Below are 23,530 nucleotides of genomic sequence, written 5' to 3'. Positions count from 1 at the left end.
GTTCTTTATCTCGCTGTGTTATCCTCAGGAGAGTGATATTGTTCATGGTAACCTAGTTGAAATTCAGGAATTTAATTAAGAGGACAGAGATGGCCATTCCTACTGGGCTGTTCGCCTGTTGCTTAAAAGAAATCCTTCCTTGCAGGTAGCCAAGCGGGGAGAGAGGGGGGATTGGCGCTGAGCTTTCTCGCGTTTGGCTAGCAGTGATCTTCCACGATACCAGCCACGCGGTGGGGGGAGGGGTAAAGCGATCATCCTAGAGAATTGGATGGGGGGGTAGTTTCTGTTGCTGGATGTTAACAGGAAAGAAGCAGCACTGAACGGGCTTTGCTTGGTATTTGGGAAAGGAGGGCACTCTGTATATGAAGGCTGCAGAAGCCAAAAGACAATGGCTTACCATGGACGCATGCAAGCTGAATTCTGCTGCCCGGACCTGCATCTGTGAGATCTCTAACACCAGAGCCGCAGGCACTCAATATTAAGATGCAAAATGCGACCTTGTAGTGAAATCACATGTGCTATGTAAGGCGAATAGTGTTGTTCGCCATGGAAGAGTATAACCATTGTTCTATAAAATGTATCTTTTAAAATACTTCTCTCCCTTTTTTCCCTTCCTCATGCAGCTGCAAATTTTTCAAGCCTCCCTACTCCATTCCAAAGGCTATCTCAGATAAGACAGTGGAAAAAAAAAAAGACGCAAGACGAAATGTTCTCGGAAATCATGGAAGTAACCCGCAATGAAAAAGTTCATCTGAATGAGTGGGAGGACGTGGTATCAAATTACAGGAAAGATGCCAGTGAACGTGAGGACAGGAGGGACGCTCGAGATGAGAGGTGGCGGCAGGAAGATCAGAGGTGTACGCAGGAAGATCAGCGGTGGTGGGATGCAACGCTGGGGCTGCTGCGTAATCAAACTGATATCCTCCGACGTCTGGTGGAGCTTCAGGAACAGCAGCAGGATCAGAGTGCTGCTGCAGCTGCTGTGTAACCACCCTCACGATGTTTCATATCCTCCTCACCCAGACATGTAAGAACTCGTGGGGGAAGGCTTCGTTCACCCACCCACTCCACCCCCGTGGACAGCCCAACCAAAAGTCTTTCATTACTTTGAAATTTTTTTAGTGGCCTTTTCCTTCCCTCCTACCCTCCTCCCAAACCACACCCAGGCTACCTTGTCAGTTCTTTCCCTCTTTTTGTAATGAATTAATGAAGAATACATGATTTTTAAATGATAGTGACTTTATTTCCTTAGAAAGCAAACTAGAATCGAAGCGGGAAGGTGGGTTGCTTATAGGGAATGAGTCAGTCAAGGGGGGATGTTCATCAAGGGGAAACAAACACAGCAGTCAGACCGTACCCTGGCCCACGATGAAACTGGTTTTCAAAGCTTCTCTGATGGACGCCGCTTCCTGGTGTGCTCTTCTAATCACCCTTGTGTCTGGCTGCGCATAATCAGCGGCAAGGTGATTTGCCTCAGCCTTCCACCCCGCCATAAAAGTCTCCCCCTTACTCTCACAGAGATTATGGAGCAGACAGCAAGAATAACAATGGGGACATTGGTTTGGCTGAGGTCTGAGCGAGTCAGTAATGTGCGCCAGCGACCCTTTAAACGGCCAAATGCACATTCTACCACCATTCTGCACTTGCTCAGCCTGTAGTTGAACAGCTCCTGACTACTGTCCAGGCTGCCTGTGTATGGCTTCATGAGCCATGGCATCAAGGGGTAGGCTGGGTCCCCAGGATAACTACAGGCATTTCAACATCCCCAACTGTTATTTTCTGGTCTGGGAAGTAATTCCCTTGCTGCAGCTGTTTAAACAGAGTAGTGTTCCTGAAGACGCGAGCGTCATGAACCCTTCCTGGCCATCCCACGTGGATGTTGGTGAAACGTCCCTTGTGATCCACCAGTGCTTGCAGCACCATTGAAAAGTACCCCTTGAGGTTTACGTACTGGGTGCCCTGGTGCTCCAGTGCCAAGATAGGGATATGGGTTCCATCTATCACCCCCCCACAGTTAGGGAATCCCATTGCAGCAAAGCCATCCACTATGACCTGCACGTTTCCCAGAGTCACAACCTTTCGTAGCAGCAGCTTAATGATTGCTTTGGCTACTTGCATCACAGCAGCCCCACAGTAGATTTTCCCACTCCAAATTGATTCCCGACTGACTAGTAGCTGTCTGGCGTTGCAAGCTTCCAGAGGCTATTGCCACTCGCTTCTCAACTGTGAGGGCTGCTCTCATCTTGGTATTATGGCATTTTCAGGGCAGGGGAAAGCAAGTCACAAAGTTCCATGAAAGTGCCCTTACGCATGCGAAAGTTTCGCAGCCACTGCGAATCATCCCACACCTGCAAAACTATGCGGTCCCACCAGTCTGTGCTTGTTTCCTAGGCCCAAAATCAGCGTTCAATGGCTAGAACCTGCCCATTACCAGCAGGATCTCCAAAGCGCAGGGGCCCGCGGTTTGAGAGAATTCTGTGTCCATGTCCCTCATCACTCTCGTCGCTGCTCTGCTGTAGCCGCCTCCTCCTCGCCTGGCTTTGCAGGTCCTGGTTCAGCATAGACTGCATGAGAATGTGTGAGGTGTTTACAACATCCATGATTGCGGTCTTGAGCTGAGCAGGGTCCAAGCTTGCTGTGCTATGGCATTTGCACAGTTCACCCAGGAAAAAAGGCACGAAACGGTTGTCTGCTGCTTTCACAGAGGGACGGGTGAGGCTGTACCCAGAACCACCCTCGACAATGTTTTTTGCCCCATCAGGCACTGGGATCTCAACCAGAATTCCAAGGGGTGGGGGAGACTGCGGGAACTATGGGATAGCTACGGGATAGCTACCCACAGTGCAACGCTCAGGAAATTGACATTAGCATCAGTACATGGACGCACACCGCCGAATTACTATGCTTAGCGTGACCGTGTGCACACGACTTTATACATTGTTTTAAAAAACTGGCTTCTGTAAAATCGGAATAATCCCGTAGTGTAGACATATCCACAGTGTCAGCTCCAAAAATCCACTCTCTCTGTCTCCCCCACGCTCCCTGTCACACTCCACTTCACCCCCCTTTTGAAAAGCATGTTGCAGCCACTTGAACACTGGGATAACTGCCCATAATGCACCACTCCCAACACTGCTGCAAATGTGGCCACACTGCAGCGCTGGTAGCTGTCAGTGTGGCCACACTGCAGAGCTTTCCCTACACAGCTGTACGAAGACAGCTTTAACTCCCAGCGCTGTACAGCTGCAAGTGTAGCCAAACCCTGTAACTGTAACCATTAATGCCTAAAGTCATGATGTTTTTGATTGAAAGCAGAATTCAGCACGAGCAAACAGATTTATCCTCTCAGAGCAACGGGTAAATCCTGTAGTCTTTGGCGGAACTTCTGAATGCATAGCATATTCTAAACATAGCCCTAGAGAATACAACGGGAACAACCTGTATTCGGCAAGGGAGAAAACCATTTCTAGCTCTAATTCCTAGGAGATTCTACCTTCTTTCCTACTATGGTCTTCTCTATTCATTAGTCATGCACAAACCTCAAAAAGATCCCAAAGTTTGGTTCAAAGAGCACTGTCTAGTATTTAAAATACATGACTATAAGCCATGACCCTGAGATCTATGCCTGCTTCTGCCATAGATACACTGTGTAACCACTGACCTTGGGAAGTTATTTCCTTTATCCATAAAATGGCAATGCAATAAATACCCCAGTGTTGTTAGGCATCATAATGCATATTAATTTCAGATCAGCAGACCAAGGCACTAAAAACTTGCAAAATATTATGAACGCCAGAAGTTCAGCTGTTTCTAGGAACCACCACAAACACTCATCTGGGACAGCCTGGAAATCTGAGTCAGGCCAGGAATACCATGAGTACAGCCTTTGTTGTGACATTAGCACGTCTAGCTCCAGCACAATTCAGATCCAGTATCTACAGTGACTAAGAAGAAAAAAGCAACAGAGTGTCCTGGGGCACCTGTGATGGGGTCAGGCCAGAGGGCAGCAGGAGAGTGTTAGAAGGGAGAGATCCATTAGTCCCAGATTAAGTAGATCCCTTTTCCTTGGCTACCCAAAATTGGCCCCGACCGAATTGGATAAAGCAAGTCTGGGCATTCCTGGGTGTGGTGGGGTACTACCAGTGATTTATTCCCCATTTCGCTACCAGAGCAAATCCCCTGACAGACCTGATAAAAGCCCAGGGTCCAGACGGTGAAGTAGACTGATGCTGCAGAGAAAGCATTCACGGATCTACGGACAGCCCTCTGCAGTAACCCCGTGCTTATAGCCCTGGACTTCAACAAAGAATTCATTTTACAAACAGATGCATCTGAAGTAGGATTGGGAGCTGTCCTATCGCAGATGGTCAGAGATGAAGAACAGCCAATCCTCTACCTCAGCAGAAAACTCCTCCCGAGAGAGCAGAAATATGCAGTGGTTGAGAGAGAGTGCCTAGCTGTGAAATGGGCCATGGAAACACTACGTTATTACCTTCTGGGATGACGGTTTACCCTTGTGACCAACCATGCACCCCTCCAGTGGATGCAGCGAAATAAAGAGAGGAACACAAGGGTGACCAGATGGTTCCTGTCCCTACAACCTTTTCAATTCACCGTACAACATCGGGCTGGAAGCCACCACGGCAATGCAGATGGCTTGTCATGGGTACACTGCCTGACGTCCCAACTTGCCCAACCCCGTGGCATTGAAAAAAGGGGGGCAGGGGGGAATATGTGACAGGATCAGGCCAGAGGGCAGCAGGATAGTGTTAGAAGGGAGCAATCTATTAGTCCCAGACTGGGTAAGGTAACAGGGGCCGTTCCAGAACAAGCAGGAACTTGCTGGAATCAACTAAGGCAGGCAGGCTAATTAAGACAACTGGAGCCAATTAAGAAGAAACTGCTAGAATCAATTAGGACAGGCTGGCTAATCAGGGCACCTGAGTTTAAAAGGACCTCACTTCAGTTTGTAGCATGCATGCGAGGAGCTGGGAGCAAAAGGCACTAGGAGCTGAGAGTGAGAAGGCATATTGCTGGAGGACTGAAGAATACAAGCATCATCAGACACCAGGAGAAAGGTCCTGTGGTGAGGATAAAGAAGGTGTGGGGAGGCGCCATGGGGAAGTAGCCCAGGGAATTGTAGCTGTAGTGTAGCTGTTCCAGAAGGCACTCTAGACAGCTGCAGTCAACAGGGAGCTGGGCTGGAACCCGGAGCAGAGAGTGGGCCCGGGTTCCCCCTAAACCTCCCAACTCCTGATCAAAACACAGGAGGAATTGACCTGGACTGCAGCTTCTACCAGAGGGGAAGGTCTCTGTGCTACTTCCTGACCCACTTGGTGAATCTCTGAGGGAGCAAATCCGTCAATAAGTGCAGAACCCACCAAGGTAGAGGAGGAACTTTGTCACATACCTTATAGACTAACAGACGTATTATTGGAGCATAAGCTTTCATGAGTGAATAACCTCGGAAAGTTTATGCTCCAATACATCTGTTGGTCTGTAAGGCGCCACAGGCAGGAGCAGCGCCAGAGTTTCTGGCGCCCTAGGCAGAATTTGGGTGGAGGCATTTTGTGCGCTCCCCACAGGGCGCGTGGGAGCTTCCGGTTCTGCTCCCATTGCGCCACCGAAGGAGGACCCTCCGCAGAAATGCTGCAGGCGACAGCGGGCAGTCATTGAGCTGCTCAATTGCCTGCCGCTGTTTTCCATGGCACGTCGGCAGAAGGTCCTCCTTCGGCGGCACAACGGGAGTGGAACCGGAAGCTCCTGTGCACCCCGTAGGGAGTGTACAAAATGCCGCCCTCCAAATCCTGGCGCCCTAGGCGACCGCCTAGGGTCTCCTAATGGAAGCGCCGGCCCTGGCCACAGGATTCTTTGCTGCTTTTTACACATCCAGACTAACACAGCTGCCCCTCTGATACTAAGAAGAAAAAAGGTAGCCAAACTTTAGTCATCCTTACAAAAGGATCAGCTCAAGGTTCGGGTTAGTATTTGCTTGATCTGAACAGATACATCATGCCAGTATGAAGGTAATTAGTGAAATGTAGCTGTGACAAGCTGCCACTCCAACGCTTAAAGGATGATTTAAGCAAACGCCTTTGGTAACTAGCAATCAACAGTGCACTCCAAGAGTCAAGAGGAGGCTGTTTTGCAGTCATGAAATCAAGAGCCATGATTTGTATCTAGGGTGACCAGACAGTAAATGTGAAAAATCAGGATGGGGGGTAGGGGTAATAGGATCCTATATAATAAAAAGACCCAAAAATCGGGATTGTCCCTATAAAATCGGGACATCTGGTCACTCTATTTGTATCCCACCTGGAAAAAAAAATTCACCACTTCAAGTCTTCAAGGACATCTTAGAGGATTTCTTGTTTCCAACTTCTGCATTGTTTGATTGTTTTGATTCTATAATGTTTGCTGTGGACACAACACTGGACACTTCCCTCTAGATCCCTAGAGATTGCTAATATCCAGGCTCAGCTTCTCAAAAGAGATTTAGTTAATCACTTCCTACAAAACTGTTGCTCCAATTTGTGAATTCCAAATGGGCAAGAAAAGGGATCACACAACCCATCCCACTGCCTCAGCAGGATGCAGAGAGAACAAAATAAACAAACCAACCAACCCCATACTGAAAAAGCATTAAGGAGAAACGGTCCCTCTTCACAATAAGCCAACAGGCTTAGACAAACTAGCCCTGGGATTGGTCAAAGGGCAGTAATGAAAGGCCCCTCGCCCCACAGAAACATAAACAAGTGAAGCCCTTTTAAATGTCAGATGCAGAGAAAGAATGGGACCATTGCTCACTTGAGTGAACTCCGAAGTTTGGGGCAGAGACAGAGGGAAAGAACTGAACAAGGACTTGCAGAATCTTCAAAGCCAACAACAGCCGCCCCAAGAAAAAGTGGCAGCTCGAACATGATCTTTCTCTTCTCCTCTGGGGACCGAATTAAGGTACAGAGAAATTATCTTTTGCTTCCATATAAGTAAATCCTTATGTAAAGAGGTGCAACAGATGGTTGCATCTGCTCTCTACCCTGATGATGCTTCACACCAACAACACAGAGGGACCCTTCCTCTTATTTTAGCCAAGTGCATTTCTATCACCAAGGCTGAAATAAGTGATCAGATGTTGCAATTTCCCAAAAATCTCCTATTAAAACAATAGCACTTGATCTCATTATCTCTGTGGACATCAGTGTCCACATCACATGGCAGTGCTTATATTATTAACAGTGGTGAATGGCATTTTAAAAACATCACATGGGTCTTGAAATTTTTCCTCCAGGGCTTTTTTGTTTCTTGTTTTTAAGTTTTTGCCTCCTTATTCACGTTTAGCTAGGTTTTCAAGAGAGCTCAGGGCCAGATTTTTAAGGGCCCAGCACCCACAACAGGGGGCCAAGTTTTCAAAAGAGCTCAGCACCCAATGATTGAGAATCTGGCCATTTATTTTGGTGTCTACGTAGAAGCTGAATGGCAACTTTCTGTGGATGCAGTTGAGCTCTGCAGTAATGTCTGTGTAGGAGCCTGAGCCTGCACTCATTGAAGCCACATGCAAAACTCCCACTGAAATTGACGAGAGCAAAATCAGACCCGGGGCAATCAAAGTAAAAGGTGGAAGCTGAGTTGTTTTTAGTGTCAGATTATTTGATTCCAGAGACCATGATCAAATCAGAGGAGCAAAATTAAAAATTGAAGGGGAAGAAATGCATAGGCACTTTGTAATAATAGATTTGTGTTATTTACATCTTTGGTATTTAATTTGCTGCATACTCATAGCATATCAACTGTACAATTGCTGCTGTAATAACTAAGATGAATAATCTGTTGAATTCGGTATATTTAACACAGTTCATATAAATATTACTGTTCAGAATAAATGCTATAATACTAGATCTACTATGGATAATAGTATCTAAGGCAAATGTGATAAGGGGAGCAGAATGATATTTCTTAGCACCTATCGTTCTTTATGTACAAGCCTTCCTGACATATAAACTGTTATTACTAGAAGAGTATAAATAAATTCAGAAGTTAATTAATCCACAGAAGTTGCCATAAAAATCATGAAGTTATTTCAGATGGTTATTTCCTTTTCTAAGTATAAGGGGAAAGTGCTGGCAAATGCTACAATTGTAATAGCTACCCCAGTGTACTTATGCTAGTTAAGATGTTCCGATTCGTCTAATTCCAGTTACCTGAGCATCCTCACCAGCCAATATTCTCTCCCGCTCTCTAAAATAAGTTCTAACATACCAGACCAGGCCCTGCAAGCCTCCCAACTGATTTCTCCACCATATACCTTTGCCATTTGGCACTGAGGGCAGCAGAGACTAAACTGATCCTCCTGCTTTTCCAAGAGTCCAGGCCCCTACTACTTAGTGAAAAGAGAATCTTCAGTATCAGGAGAGGGCCTGTGACACACAACTGGGCAGTTATGGTCCTTTCCCCTAAAGGGCAGAGGTAGACATATATGCACTTTAGCCAATTGACAGTCTATGTATTCATGAGTACTTCAGGCACTCAAGAGCATATGTCACACTTTCCCTCATGGCTCCCTGGGAGCTAAGGGTTTGCACAATCAATCCTCAAGGTTGTCCATGAGCTGTTGATTGAGTACCTAGACGCATCCGTACAGTTGCGGCTCTCACAGCATTCACGATTCTTTTGTAACATGCTTTGAGATGTCTGAAGAGATGTAACACACAAGTAAAGTCATCTTCAAGCTGGATTGTTTCATTTATTCCAGCAGTTGAGGGGAGTGCGCAAGGTAAAACACACAAAGCAGGAACAAGTGAAAGAACAAGAGCTCTTGTGGTAGGTACCAGGCACATAAAAACACCCAATCAGTTTCATCTGATTAGCAGAGAATTACTCTATATTTTTGTGGTTCAGGAGAACCAAAATTAAGAGATAGTGTAAAACACCCTCTTTACCACCTAGAATACAAAAATTGAGAGCTATAGAATATTGCATCATATACCACTGCCCTCTACTGGATGAAATCATAACTGCTCATCTGTGTCAAATTCTGTAAATGGTGAACAGAGGTTCTCCTTAGGTTCAAGTGGTAGAAGCTTATGGTTTTTTTTGAAGAAGAACCAATTCTATCCCCACTGCCTCCTGGAAGTTCTGAGCAGCTATGATGTGCAGGGACAGAGGGATCCATAAAACCCTAGATGGCCACAGTATTTTCTTCCCTTTGATGACCTTAGTTGAAATTAGTGAAGTACTGGAGTGACAAACAGAGAAGGATCATCAGTGACCTCAGAAAGCTCAGCATTCACAGAACAGGGACCTTAACCAGCCACATCTCTGCTCTATAAGGAGCATATGGGATTTATTTTCCTCTTCACCACCATAAAAATTCCAGAAGTTAAAGCTATCTGGTTATTCAATGTAGATGAACTTCAATAGCAAACAGTGATTTAAACAGCTGCCTCTGCCCCATTACTCTGTTATGCACACAGTAATGCCATTAGCAAATCTGACTTCCTTCCTGCATGCAATCTGGCTGATTTTAGAATGGGCAAAGATAATTGTTTCCTAATTATCAGGACCATTGGCAAGGACTTGACATTTGTGCTACAAAGGGCCTCCTGCCAAGAATCCACATAAGCGTTGAATTTAGACAGCAGCAGCTCACCCAGCTCTGCCTGTGCATGTGAGAGAGAGACAGATGGCATCAGCAGGGGAAAGGGATTTAGATAAAAAAAAATCCTCTTTCCCATTGTTAAGTGCACTATAAGTTAGAGGCAAAACACATTTTTTCTCCTGCAGTGCAGCCATGTAGAACTGGGATGGCCTGCTTGTATGAATAGGCATGATACACATGCATGACAGGAAGAGAGGATTAACAAATGCAGGGATGGATAAAGATTAGACAGTGCCAGCATCCTCCAGAACTTCACCTACTTTGGATCTGTTCAGGGAGATCAGACTACACCTTCACCTCAGTACAGACTTTGGGATCTTTCTCCCAGCAAGTCTGCGAGACTATATAAGCCAACATATTTTAACTAGCATGTTTTAGATCTCTAGTGAGACAAGGCAAGTTGCAATTAACATACTGGCTGCTCAAGGTGAACCCTAGACTCCTCCTCAACCTGGGAATGAGACAACGGTTTGATCTGTTCCCTCAATGTAATCTCCATCAGCATTTCTAAAGTCACCATCACCATAGCATCTAAACTCTGTATTTAGGTTACAAAGGGGAGGGAGACCTGTCCAGACGAGATAGCTTCCAACATGAGCATGAGATTGCCCCCACCCTTTGGAGACAGCATGCCCCAAATATGACCAGCGTTGGACTCACTGTGCCTTCTGTTGATGCACAGGGTATCGTGAAAAGCCAAGCTCATGCAATGGCATTGCTGGCAGCAACCATCTCCCATTGTGGCAGGAGCCTTTACAGATGGAATCTGAGTTACAAAGCCCCCTCATTCCTTTCCATTAAAGATCTGCCTTCTTGTTCATTGCATATGAGAAAAAGGGTGGGCAAGAGACCTTTGTATGTCCAGGGATGTGTGTTACAGGCATCAGTGGCAGAGGCAACCATCATAGCAGGGCTTTGGATTGCACTTGTGAGTACAAGTGCAAGCAGACAAACAAGCAGCTCCTATGGAGTTTTTTTTAAATGCTAAAGACACTCGGATCCCTGTTGAAAATGCTGCACATCAAAAACCATGGCAAGAGCAGAACGGTGCATTGGATGATAAGAATTCTGGGGGAAGTGAGAAACAGGAATCTAAGGACTTGTGCATATGCAGAGTTGTGCTGGTTTAACTGGAGATGTTATGTTAAATCATTGCAAAAGGCTGCTGCTCTGCGGACACATTTAACTCAGTTTGAAACAGGCCTATTGCAGTTTTCTTTAAGTCAATTAGGAACAGACTGAAGCGAAATCAAAAGAAGCCTGTTTTGAAAAGCAGTGTCCAAAGAGGGTCTTCACCAATTTAACTAAATCAGTGCAAGACTGTGGTCAGACAAACCCTTATTCTTATTGTTAGGATATTTTCATAGTGATTCCAAAAGCATTTTACAGATACATAGGGATCACTTAATTTGCTACTTCCATGGTAGAACAGAGCAGCTGTTAAAAGCCTTACCTTCGATGATCTTCTTAAAATGGGATAGATTTCTGTACCCCCTGAACAGATGCATTCTGAATAGTGACACCATAGCAGAAATAGTAGCCTGTACTGCTTTGAGATGGGGAACGGCCAGTAGCAGCGAGGACGGGTTGTTACGTTTCAAATTTGTCAGTGTTTCACTTACAGAATATTACTTGCTAAGGTAGAAATTTAATATTTCATTTCATAAACCTCCACCAGGTCAACGGGAAAGACATCTCCAATACCACCATGCAGGAGGCGCTAGAAATACTCCAGAGCACAGACGACCAAATCACGCTGGAGGTACAGAGAGAGAAGTCCTCCCGCAAAGCGCCCCAAACATCCGATGCCGCAACTCAGACTGACTCCAGCTGGCGGGATAAGCAGTGCCCACACAGGGAGGATTTCACCCCATCAGGTTTTAATCTCCTCCTTGGCAGGTAAGTGCACGGTTTTGCTTGGGGGTCTTCCATGAAGCAAAGATGGGATAATTATCCATCTGTCACCTCTGGATCTGCCCTGAACAGCTTTGCAATAGACATATGAATCTTACTCTAGACTCCCTGTGCCTCAGGAAGTTTGTGAATGCTTTGGAAAGGCTGCTCGTGCTTTGCTTGGCCATCTCACTGTATTAGCCGTGCCGCAAGGTTGGCTGGGTCCACAAATGCACTACCCTGTGATTAAAGATCCAGCAGTGAGCACCAGAAAAAGGACAGACCAGCACTGGTTATTTTACCAATAGCTGAAAGACCAGTATTTCCCCATCTGAATCCTTTTATGCTTAGTAAATGCTGTGCTGATTTACACAAAGCCCACTTTTACTAAAGTGCTACTGCCGGAGAGATGTGTGCGTCACATGGGTATCAACAATGCAAGCTTCCCACGCAGACTGATGACTCATTTTTGGTTCCTGTCAACCTAAGCGGGGTCGAATGGGCGACATCCTGTAACTTGAGTACAGCCCAATCTAGCTCTTGCCCTGCCTGTTCAGTTTTGGCCAATCACACCATAAGAGCAAGCCACTACTGCTGCCTCAGCGTATGACATTTAAAATGGAAGCTTTCCGATTCCTGGGCCACACTCATCCCCCTAGAGGATCACTGTATTTTATTCACCACTCCCCGCAGGTCCTGCTACAATTACTTGCTGCCCCAAGATCGGAATGGTGACAATGAAGCTGGTTACCTGCCGACTGCACCTCATGACGTGGAAAACGAAGGAGGGTTGGACTATGAGGTAGCATTTGTCCCTCTTCATATTTGCCTTTGTACATAAAGAGACTTGAGGGCACAACAGGGTCCTGGAGCGTGACTAGACAAGGGCTCCTCAGCACTATGCTAATATAAATACTAAATAATAATGAAATCAAATCAGACTCCTCCTCCAGGCTGAGGAGGAAGGGAGCTGGAGCAGTCAGGCTCTGACAATCTTATTCACCCACCACAGACTTATCCTGAGTCAGGGCTGCTAAACTAGACTTCCCGTTCTCTGTACATGTAACATTCTGTCTCTCTCTCTTTCAGGAACTGGCCCTCATTCGTCAAAAGGAGCTGAGCTTCAGCAGCTGTTATCCTACTCCTAAAGATAACTACAGCATCTGCTTGAGCTTGGTAAGCACATGCCCAAATGTATTTAAACAGCAAATCTGGGGACTGAAGAGGGTGACGGGTGACTCTTGAACTTCTGGAGGACTGTACTAAGCCCTGCGTTCAGGCAGGGGTGAAATTTGATCACACATTTGTCCAGCATGCTGTGGTTTATGGTTTGGTCAACCTCTGCTCCGCAGAGATCCGTGCCTGAAATAGAAAGGTGTTGTGGGTTAGGACTGAGAGGCACTGGCAGAGTTGTGTAGAGAACTAGGATTTGAATGTGTGTGCACTGCAGTGTATTTCCTCAAGGGAAAAGAAGTGTATCCAAAGCAAGTCTCAGTAAAAATGCCTCAGAGCATCTCTCCAGAGTTTAACAATATTCTGCTCAGTGAGAAGCAGGGAAGATAACATGGAAACGAGTGAGGAGACAAAATATAATTGGCTACAAGACTCCATTAATCCTGTATTTCCCTATTCACCCAGTTATTATAATCTGCCTTTGATGTAATGCATTAGATGGGAAATGTTTCATCTCCCATGAAGTCTGCAATGCACTGCACTTCATCGGCAATAGCTTACGGAGTGCTGTGTTTCCATTTCCTGATAGCTGGCTTAGGGACTCACGCATAGCTGTGTGCGAAAACTGCATTAGGAAAAACTAAAAACGATGCGTGTGTTCATTTTTAGACAGAAGAGGAGGATGAAAAGGGAGGAGAGAAGACATTTCTGCTCCCCCGTGACTGGGACAGTGGAGTTGGCTGTACTGATGAAAGCGCCCAGCTAGATGAGAATTCAGGACTCGATGTGGATGCTGAACACCCCTATGTTCAGAAGAGGGAGGAGGCAGATCACCATGCTGGCGGGACACTTGCAAGTAGTGAGCTAGCTACTGATGAGTTCTTAACCTACGATGAGTTAAGTGATTCCAGTTTCTATGGTGTAAGCCCAGAAGAGTACAGGAGATTTCAAGAAATCTTGGAAAGAAAATGCCACCAATATCAGCTATTTAAGACTCTTAATACAGACCAAGGAATGCCACATGCTTCAGGAGCTCAGGAGGAAGGGTCTGAGCAATCCACACTGCAAGACCAATGGCTTGCTAAGTATCGTTTGGGCCAGTCTCATGCAGAGTGCCCTCCGCTGGTTGGAGATGGCACCATGAGCAAAGAAAAAGGGACAAACCACAAAGCTGGACTTTGTCCTCAGAATGCAGTGAACGGAGTGCGAGAACAACCAAATGTGGATAAATCAACAGAAGGGCAGATGGAACCAGAACCAGTTTTTCTTACACCTGCGAACATTGCTACTGGGCCAAAAGCACTTGTGATTCCATATCATGCACGCCATTACGTGAGCTATATGAACCTAGTGCAGAAAGACACCTCTGCAGAGTGCTTAAGTGACCAGCCTAGTCCATCAATGCTCTCGCATCAATGCAGCAAAGGCATCCAGGGCAAACTAGATGAGGGGAACAAGTGGAGCCTGACCTGCAAAAGGAGCAGACAACTGTTGAATAAACAGCACAAGAGTCAACTGCTAAAGGACAGGGCACTACGGATCATGGAGGAACGCAGTGGAATGACAACAGATGACGATGCCTTGAGCGAGCTGAAGACTGGGAAGTACTGGAACAAGGCTGAGAGAAGGCAACACTTGCTCTTGTCCAAGCATCAGAAACAAAGAAAGGAGTTCATGGTGCAAAGCCGGATGGAGCAGCTGAAGGAAGATGACAGAACAGGGTCTGAGGGCAGAAGAGATCTTAGTATTATTGAGCTGAGTCAGAAGAAGCTGATGAAGAAGAGAAGCAGGAGAGTCTTGGACAACTGGATCACCATCCAGGAACTTCTCGCCCATGGGACCAAATCTCTAGATGGCAGGACAATGTATAGCCCTTTGTTGTCAGTCACGACAGTGTAGAGCTCCAATGTCTTTTTCCAGAGTGGACACCCGACAGGGCTCAGCAAAATGTGGATCACAGGTTTGTGACCAGCTCCACATGCCTCTGAACCCCTGCAGGAAGCCAACAAACTACACTGTATTCTCAGTAACACTGGTGTGCATGCACAGCCCTGGACTATTGGAAAACAGATACAGAAAAGGCATCTAGTCTCCCTCTCCTTTCTGCCAGTGCAGGACTTTTCTCCCTACCATATGTTATCTACTGATTTTTCAGTTAAGTGATGGGGATTTGGAGACTTCTCCCGGAAGATTAAATCACAATATGGACATCACAGAAAAAATGTTTTCCTGGTACTCAGCCTAAGTCTTCCTGGCCTTCATTTGCATCTCATATCCACCCCCAGTGGTGACCCTGAATTCTTCCTCTTCTCTATTTACATTCATTTTATATATCCAAATGGTAGCAATACACAGGTCTTACTTTCATCACTATCCTGGAGGACTATGGATAAATCCTTGACCTACCATAGTCCCACAAGGCCAGTTTTCAGGGCCAGCACAAGAGAGGAAATGCTGCAAGTACATTAAAGAAACCTCACACTTATTTCCCAAGCATAGTAATACAGTTTTTACTTTCCAGAGCTTGGGTTCTAGCCCTATTTTTCTGAGAAGTCCTTGAAACGGAAGCAGCATTGTTGCAAATACATCTGTGGAGTAAGTAGGAATTTGCTCCAGAAACCGAAACAAAGTAGTAACGGCCAGTTATTTATTATAACCGTATAATCAAAGAATTGACTTTTCAAAAGAGGTTGCTGCATGCACACTCTCAGTGACTAGCAATTAAGGTACAGAAGTCAATGGAACTGTGCCAATTCCGACCAGCTGAAGACCTGGCCCTGTGTATTTAAACAATATATTTCATACTGGCTTTTATAGAAGATGCTCTGCAGAGAACTTGTTTACTTTTGTATTCATCCCCCTCTGCCATAAAATATCACATTTTTGTAAAGAAGTAACTGTGGGGATTTGCATAATACATTTCAAATGTCAAAGCTTGTCATAGTTTTTCCCTGAATTAGATGTACTGTAGATTCTTCTGCTTTCCTAATTTGTTTCGCAGAGAGAGTGAAAGAGCCGGTAAACCCTATTGTTAGAGTAAACCAGAGACAGAGACCAGAGTGAGAAAAGACCTCTGTGGATCTCACTGCTAGTGGAGCAGTGTTCCCTACTGTTGATTGCTACATGATTTATTCTCTCAACACAAGGGAAAGTGACTTCAGCAGACTCATAAGAGCACTGAAACCTTTAAAAAAAAATCCTTAAGAATAAACTGGTTTCTGAATGGCTGAAGAAGGGCTTATCCATACTCTAAAGTGGTTGGATCCCGGTACCTGTGCCAACTTAGACGAATATTGTGGTTGCGCCAGCTAATGCTTGCAGCCTCCCCATTCCAGCCTGCAAAGGAAGCTTGAGTGGCTCCAAACTGTTGCATGACTGAAGTTTAGAGCTGTCCCAGGTCCAGTGGGGAAGAGAGCACTACACACCCATAGAGAAGGCAGTGGAGACCCAGCACTGAAGTTCATCATTGAGGCAGTGCAATAAGGTAGACAATGCACAAAAATGACTGAACTGAAGGTCTAGAAGACATGACCTAAGAGGGGAAGATTGAAAAAATAGGATTTGTTTAGTCTGAAGAGAGAAGATTGATGGGGGGACATAACAGTTTTCAACTACATAAAAGGTTGTTACAAAGAGGAGGGAGAAAAATTGTTCTCATTAACCTCTGAGGCTAGGACAAGAAGCAGTGGACTTAACCTGTAGCAAGGGCGGTTTAGGTTGGACATTAGGAAAAATTTCCTGTCAGAATAGTTAAGCACTGGAATAAATTGCCTAGGGAGGTTGTGGAATCTCCATCACTGGAGATTTTTAAGAGCAGGTTAGACAAACAGCTGTCAGGGATGGTCTAGATAATACCTAGTCTTGCTTTGAGTGTAGGGGACTGGACTATGTACTAGGAGACCTCTCAAGGTCCCTTCCAGTCCTACGATTGTCTCCCTACATATTTGCACAGCATCTAGCACAATGGAGCTCCAGTCTCAGGTAGGACATATATGCACTACTGCAGTACAATTAAGGTAGGGAGAGGGAACCCAGCAAACTAGTTGCAAAAGTCAGTAGTGGAATGAATACTAGTTAGGGAAACACTGTTCTGAACTAGTAACAAGGCAGCAGGATGGCAACTGGTGAGCAACGAGCAGTCTACTTTATCTGCAACCATCTGTACCCTCCTAAAGTTCAACTCTTAGGTGGCTTGGTTCGACAGCCAAAATTAATGGACCCTTTTGAAAACGTAGGTTCTATGTAACTTGCCCAAGTTTGCATCAAGGCTATCATTAAGACTCAGGTGTTCCTGGCTCCTAAGTCCTGTGGTGACTTACCACAGACTTATGAAACTAAAAACGAGCACATCATGAGAGATTATTTTTTTGCTTTAATAGTTAAATCTCAGTTTATCAGAATCACATACCTACATCAGTTTGAAATACTGCCACTAAGACAGTATAAGCATTGCAATAAGCCCTCTGTCGGAAGAGACCACATTAAAAAGCAGTTCACTCTTCTGTGGCTCTATTTTTCCTTCGAGCCTCCAGCAAAAAGTAGAGAATTGTGCCCACCAACACACCACCTGCTACCCCACTTCCAATTCCTATTAGGAACACCAACAAGGCCCTTCTTTGCCAAGACTGCTGATGCCATTGTACTATGACACTGGTGTCATTCTGTTGGTTTCCTTCCTTTTCATTTGCTGCTAGTTTCTGTTCCAGAGTCAAGGATTTTTGAAAGTTCAGGTTCACTAAATCATTAGGGATCACTCTAAGCCCAAAGTAGATCCTCTTGACAAGTTTGAATGTCTTCATCAGCTGCACATCACACCTGTAAGTCCCTGCATCAGATTCCTTGGCAGGGGAAAGTTTGATGACATAGCTTGGGGTCTTGAAAGGTTTGAAAAGCAGATCATCTGTGGTGATGATGCCTCTGGCAAGCCTCCAGGTGTAGATAAAGGCCTGGCTGCCAACACCAATCATCTCAGAGGTCAGGCAGCTGAGCTTAAATGGTTTGCCAATGGGGACAGTGAAATGGAGTAACCCACAGATCCAGTTGGTCAGGCAGTCTGACCTGCGGAAGTTACAATGACTCCTTTTCCCATGCGGATCAATCTGACATATCTCCTCCACCTTGAAGCCCAGGCCACAGGTGACACTGCAGGATGTGGTGCTGACCAAAACCTTAGCAACTGCTGACTTCAGCTGCTCTGGGATGGTAACTGTCTCAAGGGAAGCTGCCAACAAAGGCAGATAGAAACCAAAAGCTAATGTCCCACAGATTAAGCTGTTTTCCAAGGTTTTCATCTCTGCATAGTCAATTTTATAAGCCACTTCTAAGCCACTGGCAGTTAGTAGTCCAACAAGTGCAAATCATTCTTCATAAGTGTTCATCCTACGTAATACTGAAATTCCAGCAGCAGAATCTTTGTGAACTAATTCCCCACATACGTGAAATCCTCCAAGAACAAGGACTTGAAGTGAAACGCTGCTAAAGAAAATGCAACCTATTAATAGGTTAGTCATTATTCGTTATGTGGGTTCCTATTTCTACAACAGACGTTTCATAGCTCATTTTAAACTACTCAACTCCAACAACAGGAAACCACCTTTGATACAAAATATTTTAAATTTAAACTCTCAGGGAACAGAAAGGAGAACCAAAAAAAATTATTATAAAAAAACTTCTGGAGCAAAAAAGTTATTCCAGTTGAATTTCTCCAATCCCAAACTATAAAATACAATCCATAAAAAAAATCTTGAAACTCCAATACAATGCCAACAATAGGAAAACAGTACTTACCATGTACGTGAGGAGTACTGTCTTACATATTTGTACCCTGAAATTTAAAGCATTCCCCAAATCTCCAAGATCACAAAGATAAGCTTTTGACCTCATTGCCATCAGAACACCAAGAGTTAAAAGGCAAACTGGTAAATATTTTAATATAACAATTTATATGCTTGGCTATTTTCCTTTCAAATAGGACAGCAGACATTTTGTATCTGCAGGGAGGTGACCTGGTTCTTCACTTCCCTCCATGGCTCAATTAAGTCTCTAAAGTTTCCATAACACTTGCTACTGTGAAACAATTATGATGTCATAAGCCAGCCTTCCATGAGGCAGGATGATGGCACGAAGAACGTTGCACACATCCAGGCAAGCATCTTAAATGGATTATTTGATGAAGAAAGCTTCAAAACAGTGAAGTTAGTAAAGCCAGGCTGCCCCATTTGAGCTGACAGTGTCAGCGTTCGTGCATAAGGCTGGGAGTCAGGAGCCCAAGGTTAAATTTACCACTAGCAGAGGTGGCTGCAGCTGCACTGATTTCAGATACCACTTATATTAGCTGTGAATTTGACACCCAGGATCTATTCTGGACTCTGTTATTGACTCACTGAGTGACCGTTGGAGAGCCAATTGATACATTAGCAAAATGGGCACCGCCACTTACGATACACGGGTGTTGGTGCAGGCAGAGAAGAGAATGGCTCCAAAGTAGTGGTTCACAAAGAGTTGTGAGAGTCTTTGAAAACAGGTTTAATAAAGTGCTAAGTATGTGTCATGAGAAGTAAACATGGTATTTATTTTTCATGGAGTATTACAGTCTTGTGACAATAGTCCAGTAAACAAAAGTAATCCCTGAGCAGCAAACTGAGTATTGGACATTACTAAAGATCAGAATTACCTATGATCAGATTGCAGGAACACTGACTTTTTCCTTAAAAATGAACTGCGCTAACAAATAACTGCACCTCTCTTGCCACCATGACCTAAGATTATTAAAGCTGAAAGAATTTTTAAAATCTAGTTTACTGTTCTCTATTTATGCTGTTCACTTTCTCCATTTCTGCATTCTCCCAATATTTATACTAAGCTCAGCATAGCATCAGAGTACTGGAACATAAATTCAATTAAGTCAATTTCTCTTTTCCTTATGGTCAGTTTCACTTTTAGGTTCTCGGTCCAGAAACTTTTTTTTGTGTTGCACACAATGCAAACTTGTACTTAAGACCATCTGCTTGCCCTGTTTTTTTGTTTGTTTAATAGAATATGGAAATATTTTTATTAGACTAAGAATTTGTTTTTGTTAAAAGTTTATTCAAGCAAATTCTTGTTGCAAAATAAATAATCCCAAGATTGTGAACTCTTTGAAGCAGATATGGTTGTTTTCTAAGTTTCTACGGCACCTAGCATAATGAGGTCATGATCCATGGCTAGAACCTCCAGGGACTATCACAATTACCACAATACACAAATAATAACAACAACAGAATGAAAGGAACACAGAGACTTACACACAAGTTTAATAAAACAAAACATACCTCTTTATTTACAAACACAGAAGCTAACATCACTGCTCTGTTGTATAACTGGCCATTATCGGACACATTTTGTACAAAAACTACAGATATATCAAAATACTGAATTAAAAAGAGAGGAAAATAAACGAAGGACATACACTGTACAATTGGAGAAGCATTCAACACTGAAGGCTGGAGTCCATGACAATTCATATGCCTTAAGACAATCTTCAGAGCCATCACCTGGACAGCATTAGGGCTTGTGATGGATTCAGACACCATAAGAGTTTAAGGTATGAAATGAGCTGTCCAGAGAGTTCAAAGGGCAAAGAAAGCTTATTAGAGTATATGTGAGGGTGGAATCAAAAATAGTTTCATTAAATGAAGCAAGCCATTGGACTGCAAGTTAAGAAAGACAGTAGTTTTGTTCCTATGAACTACTTATTTAGAGTGTTCCTTCACCCTCCATTGTTTATTTCCAATGCTGCTGCTGGCTGCTTTGCTTAAATTAGCTCTAACAGGTACCTGCCTGACTCACCTCTAGGGCTTCTGGTATGAGTGGATACTTTTGTATGAAGGATGTTTAGACATTCAAAGAAGCAGTGAAAACAGGTTGAATTTACTAAGCCAAGGAAATAAATTAATGTAGCTGAAGAGCAAGTGTAACACACCCTGACCAACGAGGGGCACTAAGACTGAAAGCTCTATTTTAATTTGTTGCATAAAAAGTCCAACAACATGCTAGTGTCACCTGGAAGGAGGCAGGGATGGCGAAAGAGAATCTCTATGATGTCCCAAGCAGAACAGACTTCCTTCAGCTCAGGGACCAAATAAGGATCACCTTAAATTCAGATGCGTGTAGCCCACATAATCCTGAGAATATAAGGGGGTTATTGGGGGAGATGGTACTGTTAAACATCAGTTTTTCCATGACTTCTGTGTGTATCTACAACTGAAATGGAAAGAATGAGCAGCCACACAACTTATGGGTTGCGATTCAGAAGGTAGCATCGTTCTAACATACCTGCCAATTTTTGTCATTCTAGGTGACAGCACCATGAAAGATGACATCCCATAATGCTGTCTCAGGTTTAAAAAGTATTAAACAAGTAAGCACTTATGAAAAATATTACACAAACCCTGTACAAATTAAAGTAACAACTGATCTCCCAGACTGCACACAGAAACTAGCCCCAAAGCCCTTTTTTGCAAGACTGTGTGTCAAAGATAGTCCAACGGTCCATTTTTGCTACTCAAGCTACGATGGTGATGTTATTTATGTAGGGTCCTTTCTTACACAATCTGGAGCACTTCCTGAAAAGTACTAGGAGCCTTCAACTCCACTGAGTTCAATGAGAGTTGAGGGTACTCAGCACACTGAAGAACCAGGAGTATAATTTGCAAGACATCCGCTGCCTAATTTCCTATCTCTACTAGTTTGCAAGAAGTTCTCTCCTGATCATCACTGTGGCACACTCCAAATGGTGCCTTGAGCCTGACCTCAACAATGCTCAGTGTACATGTTCTATAACTGAGCTATTTTGTGTACATATTAATCAATGTCACTTAATCATCAGCTGGGGCAGTTGTTAAGGAACCATGCTGAGTGATTTTAGAGATGTTCTCATCTAGTTCTCCTTGCACAGAAGTACAGTGGCAGCATTATACAGCTTACTGGGGGACAAGAGAATTAAAGCGTACATGGGAAGAAGAAAAAAGGTTCAGATTTTGAAAGAACACACAAACCTCCATCTTTCCCCTCTCCTTTTTTCCCCAGGGGAAAAAAAAACTGACCACTTTAAAACAATATATAAGGATCCTTGGCTCTTAAACCTGTGTTACTGTTTCATGATTGGCTTTTCTTGGCTCTTATTCAAGGTCTTCGATATTTAACTGAAAAAAAGCTTGAGTATTTATACTACAGTTTCTTCTGAGATAAAGGTTGGGTTCTCTTTCTTCTCCACTTGCAAGAACAGGTCAGCAAAAGAGTGAGCCAGCTGCCTACACTATGGCACCTGATATGACAATATAAAAAGAACCAACACTGCAGGCAAAGAGATAAAGTAGCAAAATGCACCCTTTTATACTTCAGCCTAAAGGCAACGAAGTCAAATTCTTGGGTCTTTTAGCCAGATTTATTCTATCATCCCCCTCCCCAATTCCACCAACAAACAGGGTCATGAAGCTGGCATCTTTCACCTCCACAAACCACTACAGAAAGTGCCCATTCTTTGTAGACTTCAGAGACTATCTCAGCTTCTAATCCGAAATCCTTGCCTGATCATCTGGCATTGGACCTTGCACGCAACCAGCAGTCGTGGTACAAAAGGGGTGTATGTATGAAGATATTAACAGATTTTCTTTTAATTCACTGTAAAGTACTGTAGAGATGGCGGAGAAGAAAGAAACACAACAATCCACTGAAATGAGAGTTAATGAAACAGAAGTTCTTAGAAATACACAGAGGATACATGGTCCGGGGAATAAAAATCTTGGCATGCTTCAGTTTCAGAACTAAAAATCTTTGAAAGAAATAAACAGAAAATGATTTCTTAGCTTGAAGAAAGCATGGTGCTTCACTTTAGCAAATGCTGTAAGGAGACCGTCCACTCAGTTTCTTTGCAAATCTCCTGTCCTGAGAGCCATTATCTTACACTGTTTGTGGGAGAGAGGGTTGAGGAGAGGGAATGAAGGCCATTTTCTCTTCCATAATTCACTTCTTATAAAAGTCACTCCCTGCATCCACGAGCAATCAGTTTGCCGCATTAAGTTAAAGTCAGTCCATTATCTGACTGAGCACCTTGTCCATATTCCACATTATGGTGCCAACATAGGAAAGAACAGAGGAAGAGAAAGCAGAAAGTCTTCATAACAGTTCTGAGATTGCACCACCTGCTAAAGAGATCAAAGACAGGTGAAAAATATTTCATCATCAGGGAATCCAAACAAGTGGAGGCCAACAAATATGCTAACATTGCCAGAAGAGCAGGCTAAAGCAGATATTTTCAATACAGCGCAACACTTTTCAGAAGCATGACAGACCCTGGTTTGGTGTTTATACTACTTAAGTCGTCCGTGCACAGAACCCTAAACACATACAGAAATACCAGATACGGACTAGAGGACTCTGATCTCAACTTGCAGGAATTTAAGCAAACTTACCTGGCTTATGTTTTGAACTTTAATCCCCAAACTCAAGATCAAAACACAACCAAACTCAAAACACAAGTTCCACTTGGTTTTGGATTCAAACAGTTTTCTTTGCACAGTTTCAGGTTTAAATTATAAAATGGCCCAAGCAATTGAGCTTGTTTATACTGTGACTCATTTTCAATTGAAGAAAATGCATTTATTGTCAGACTGAGCAGCACAATGGCAGTGCTTCATCTGTACTGGGCTCAGCAACCCAGGAACCTGACTTGCAGAGATTGCTGCACTGCCATGATGCATTCAAACAGCTTCCGGAGGAAGTATGCATGTTGCACGGCTGTTTTAGCAATTGACTGACTAATTCACAAAA

At 44.0% G+C, this 23,530-nt stretch overlaps 2 protein-coding genes across 9 annotated transcripts in view; both read right to left on the bottom strand.

Moving 5' to 3' along the window:
• RBBP5 (RB binding protein 5, histone lysine methyltransferase complex subunit) overlaps nucleotides 1-23,530 on the bottom strand; it is a 187,613-nt gene that overhangs the window by 148,209 nt on the left and 15,874 nt on the right. For 2 of the 8 annotated variants that reach the window (XM_032792484.2, XM_032792486.2), the window contains exon 14: nucleotides 20,019-22,905. The exons of 4 other annotated variants lie outside the window; for them this stretch is intronic. In XM_032792484.2, the coding sequence (XP_032648375.1) occupies nucleotides 22,877-22,905 (29 nt within the window). In that variant the 3' untranslated portion in view covers nucleotides 20,019-22,876. Of the gene's footprint in view, nucleotides 1-20,018; nucleotides 22,906-23,530 lie in introns of those variants that run through there. 2 more of the 8 variants (XM_032792485.2, XM_075064886.1) reach the window with 1 other exon arrangement.
• On the bottom strand, nucleotides 17,076-18,980 carry TMEM81 (transmembrane protein 81). Its single transcript, XM_075064888.1, has one exon. The coding sequence runs from the start codon at nucleotides 18,010-18,012 to the stop codon at nucleotides 17,215-17,217; it is 798 nt and encodes a 265-aa protein (XP_074920989.1). The 5' UTR covers nucleotides 18,013-18,980; the 3' UTR covers nucleotides 17,076-17,214.

The sequence above is a fragment of the Chelonoidis abingdonii genome, chromosome 4, assembly GCF_003597395.2.
Source record: "Chelonoidis abingdonii isolate Lonesome George chromosome 4, CheloAbing_2.0, whole genome shotgun sequence".
In the NCBI taxonomy this organism is placed as follows: domain Eukaryota; kingdom Metazoa; phylum Chordata; order Testudines; family Testudinidae; genus Chelonoidis; species Chelonoidis abingdonii.
The sequence above is the reverse complement of the archived record's forward strand: the minus strand, read 5'-3'. Positions and strand labels throughout refer to the sequence as shown.

Bases quoted from the DNA above. Each gene is read 5' to 3' on its own strand.
- TMEM81 (XM_075064888.1), bottom strand. From the start codon at position 18,012: ATGAAAACCTTGGAAAACAGCTTAATCTGTGGGACATTAGCTTTTGGT.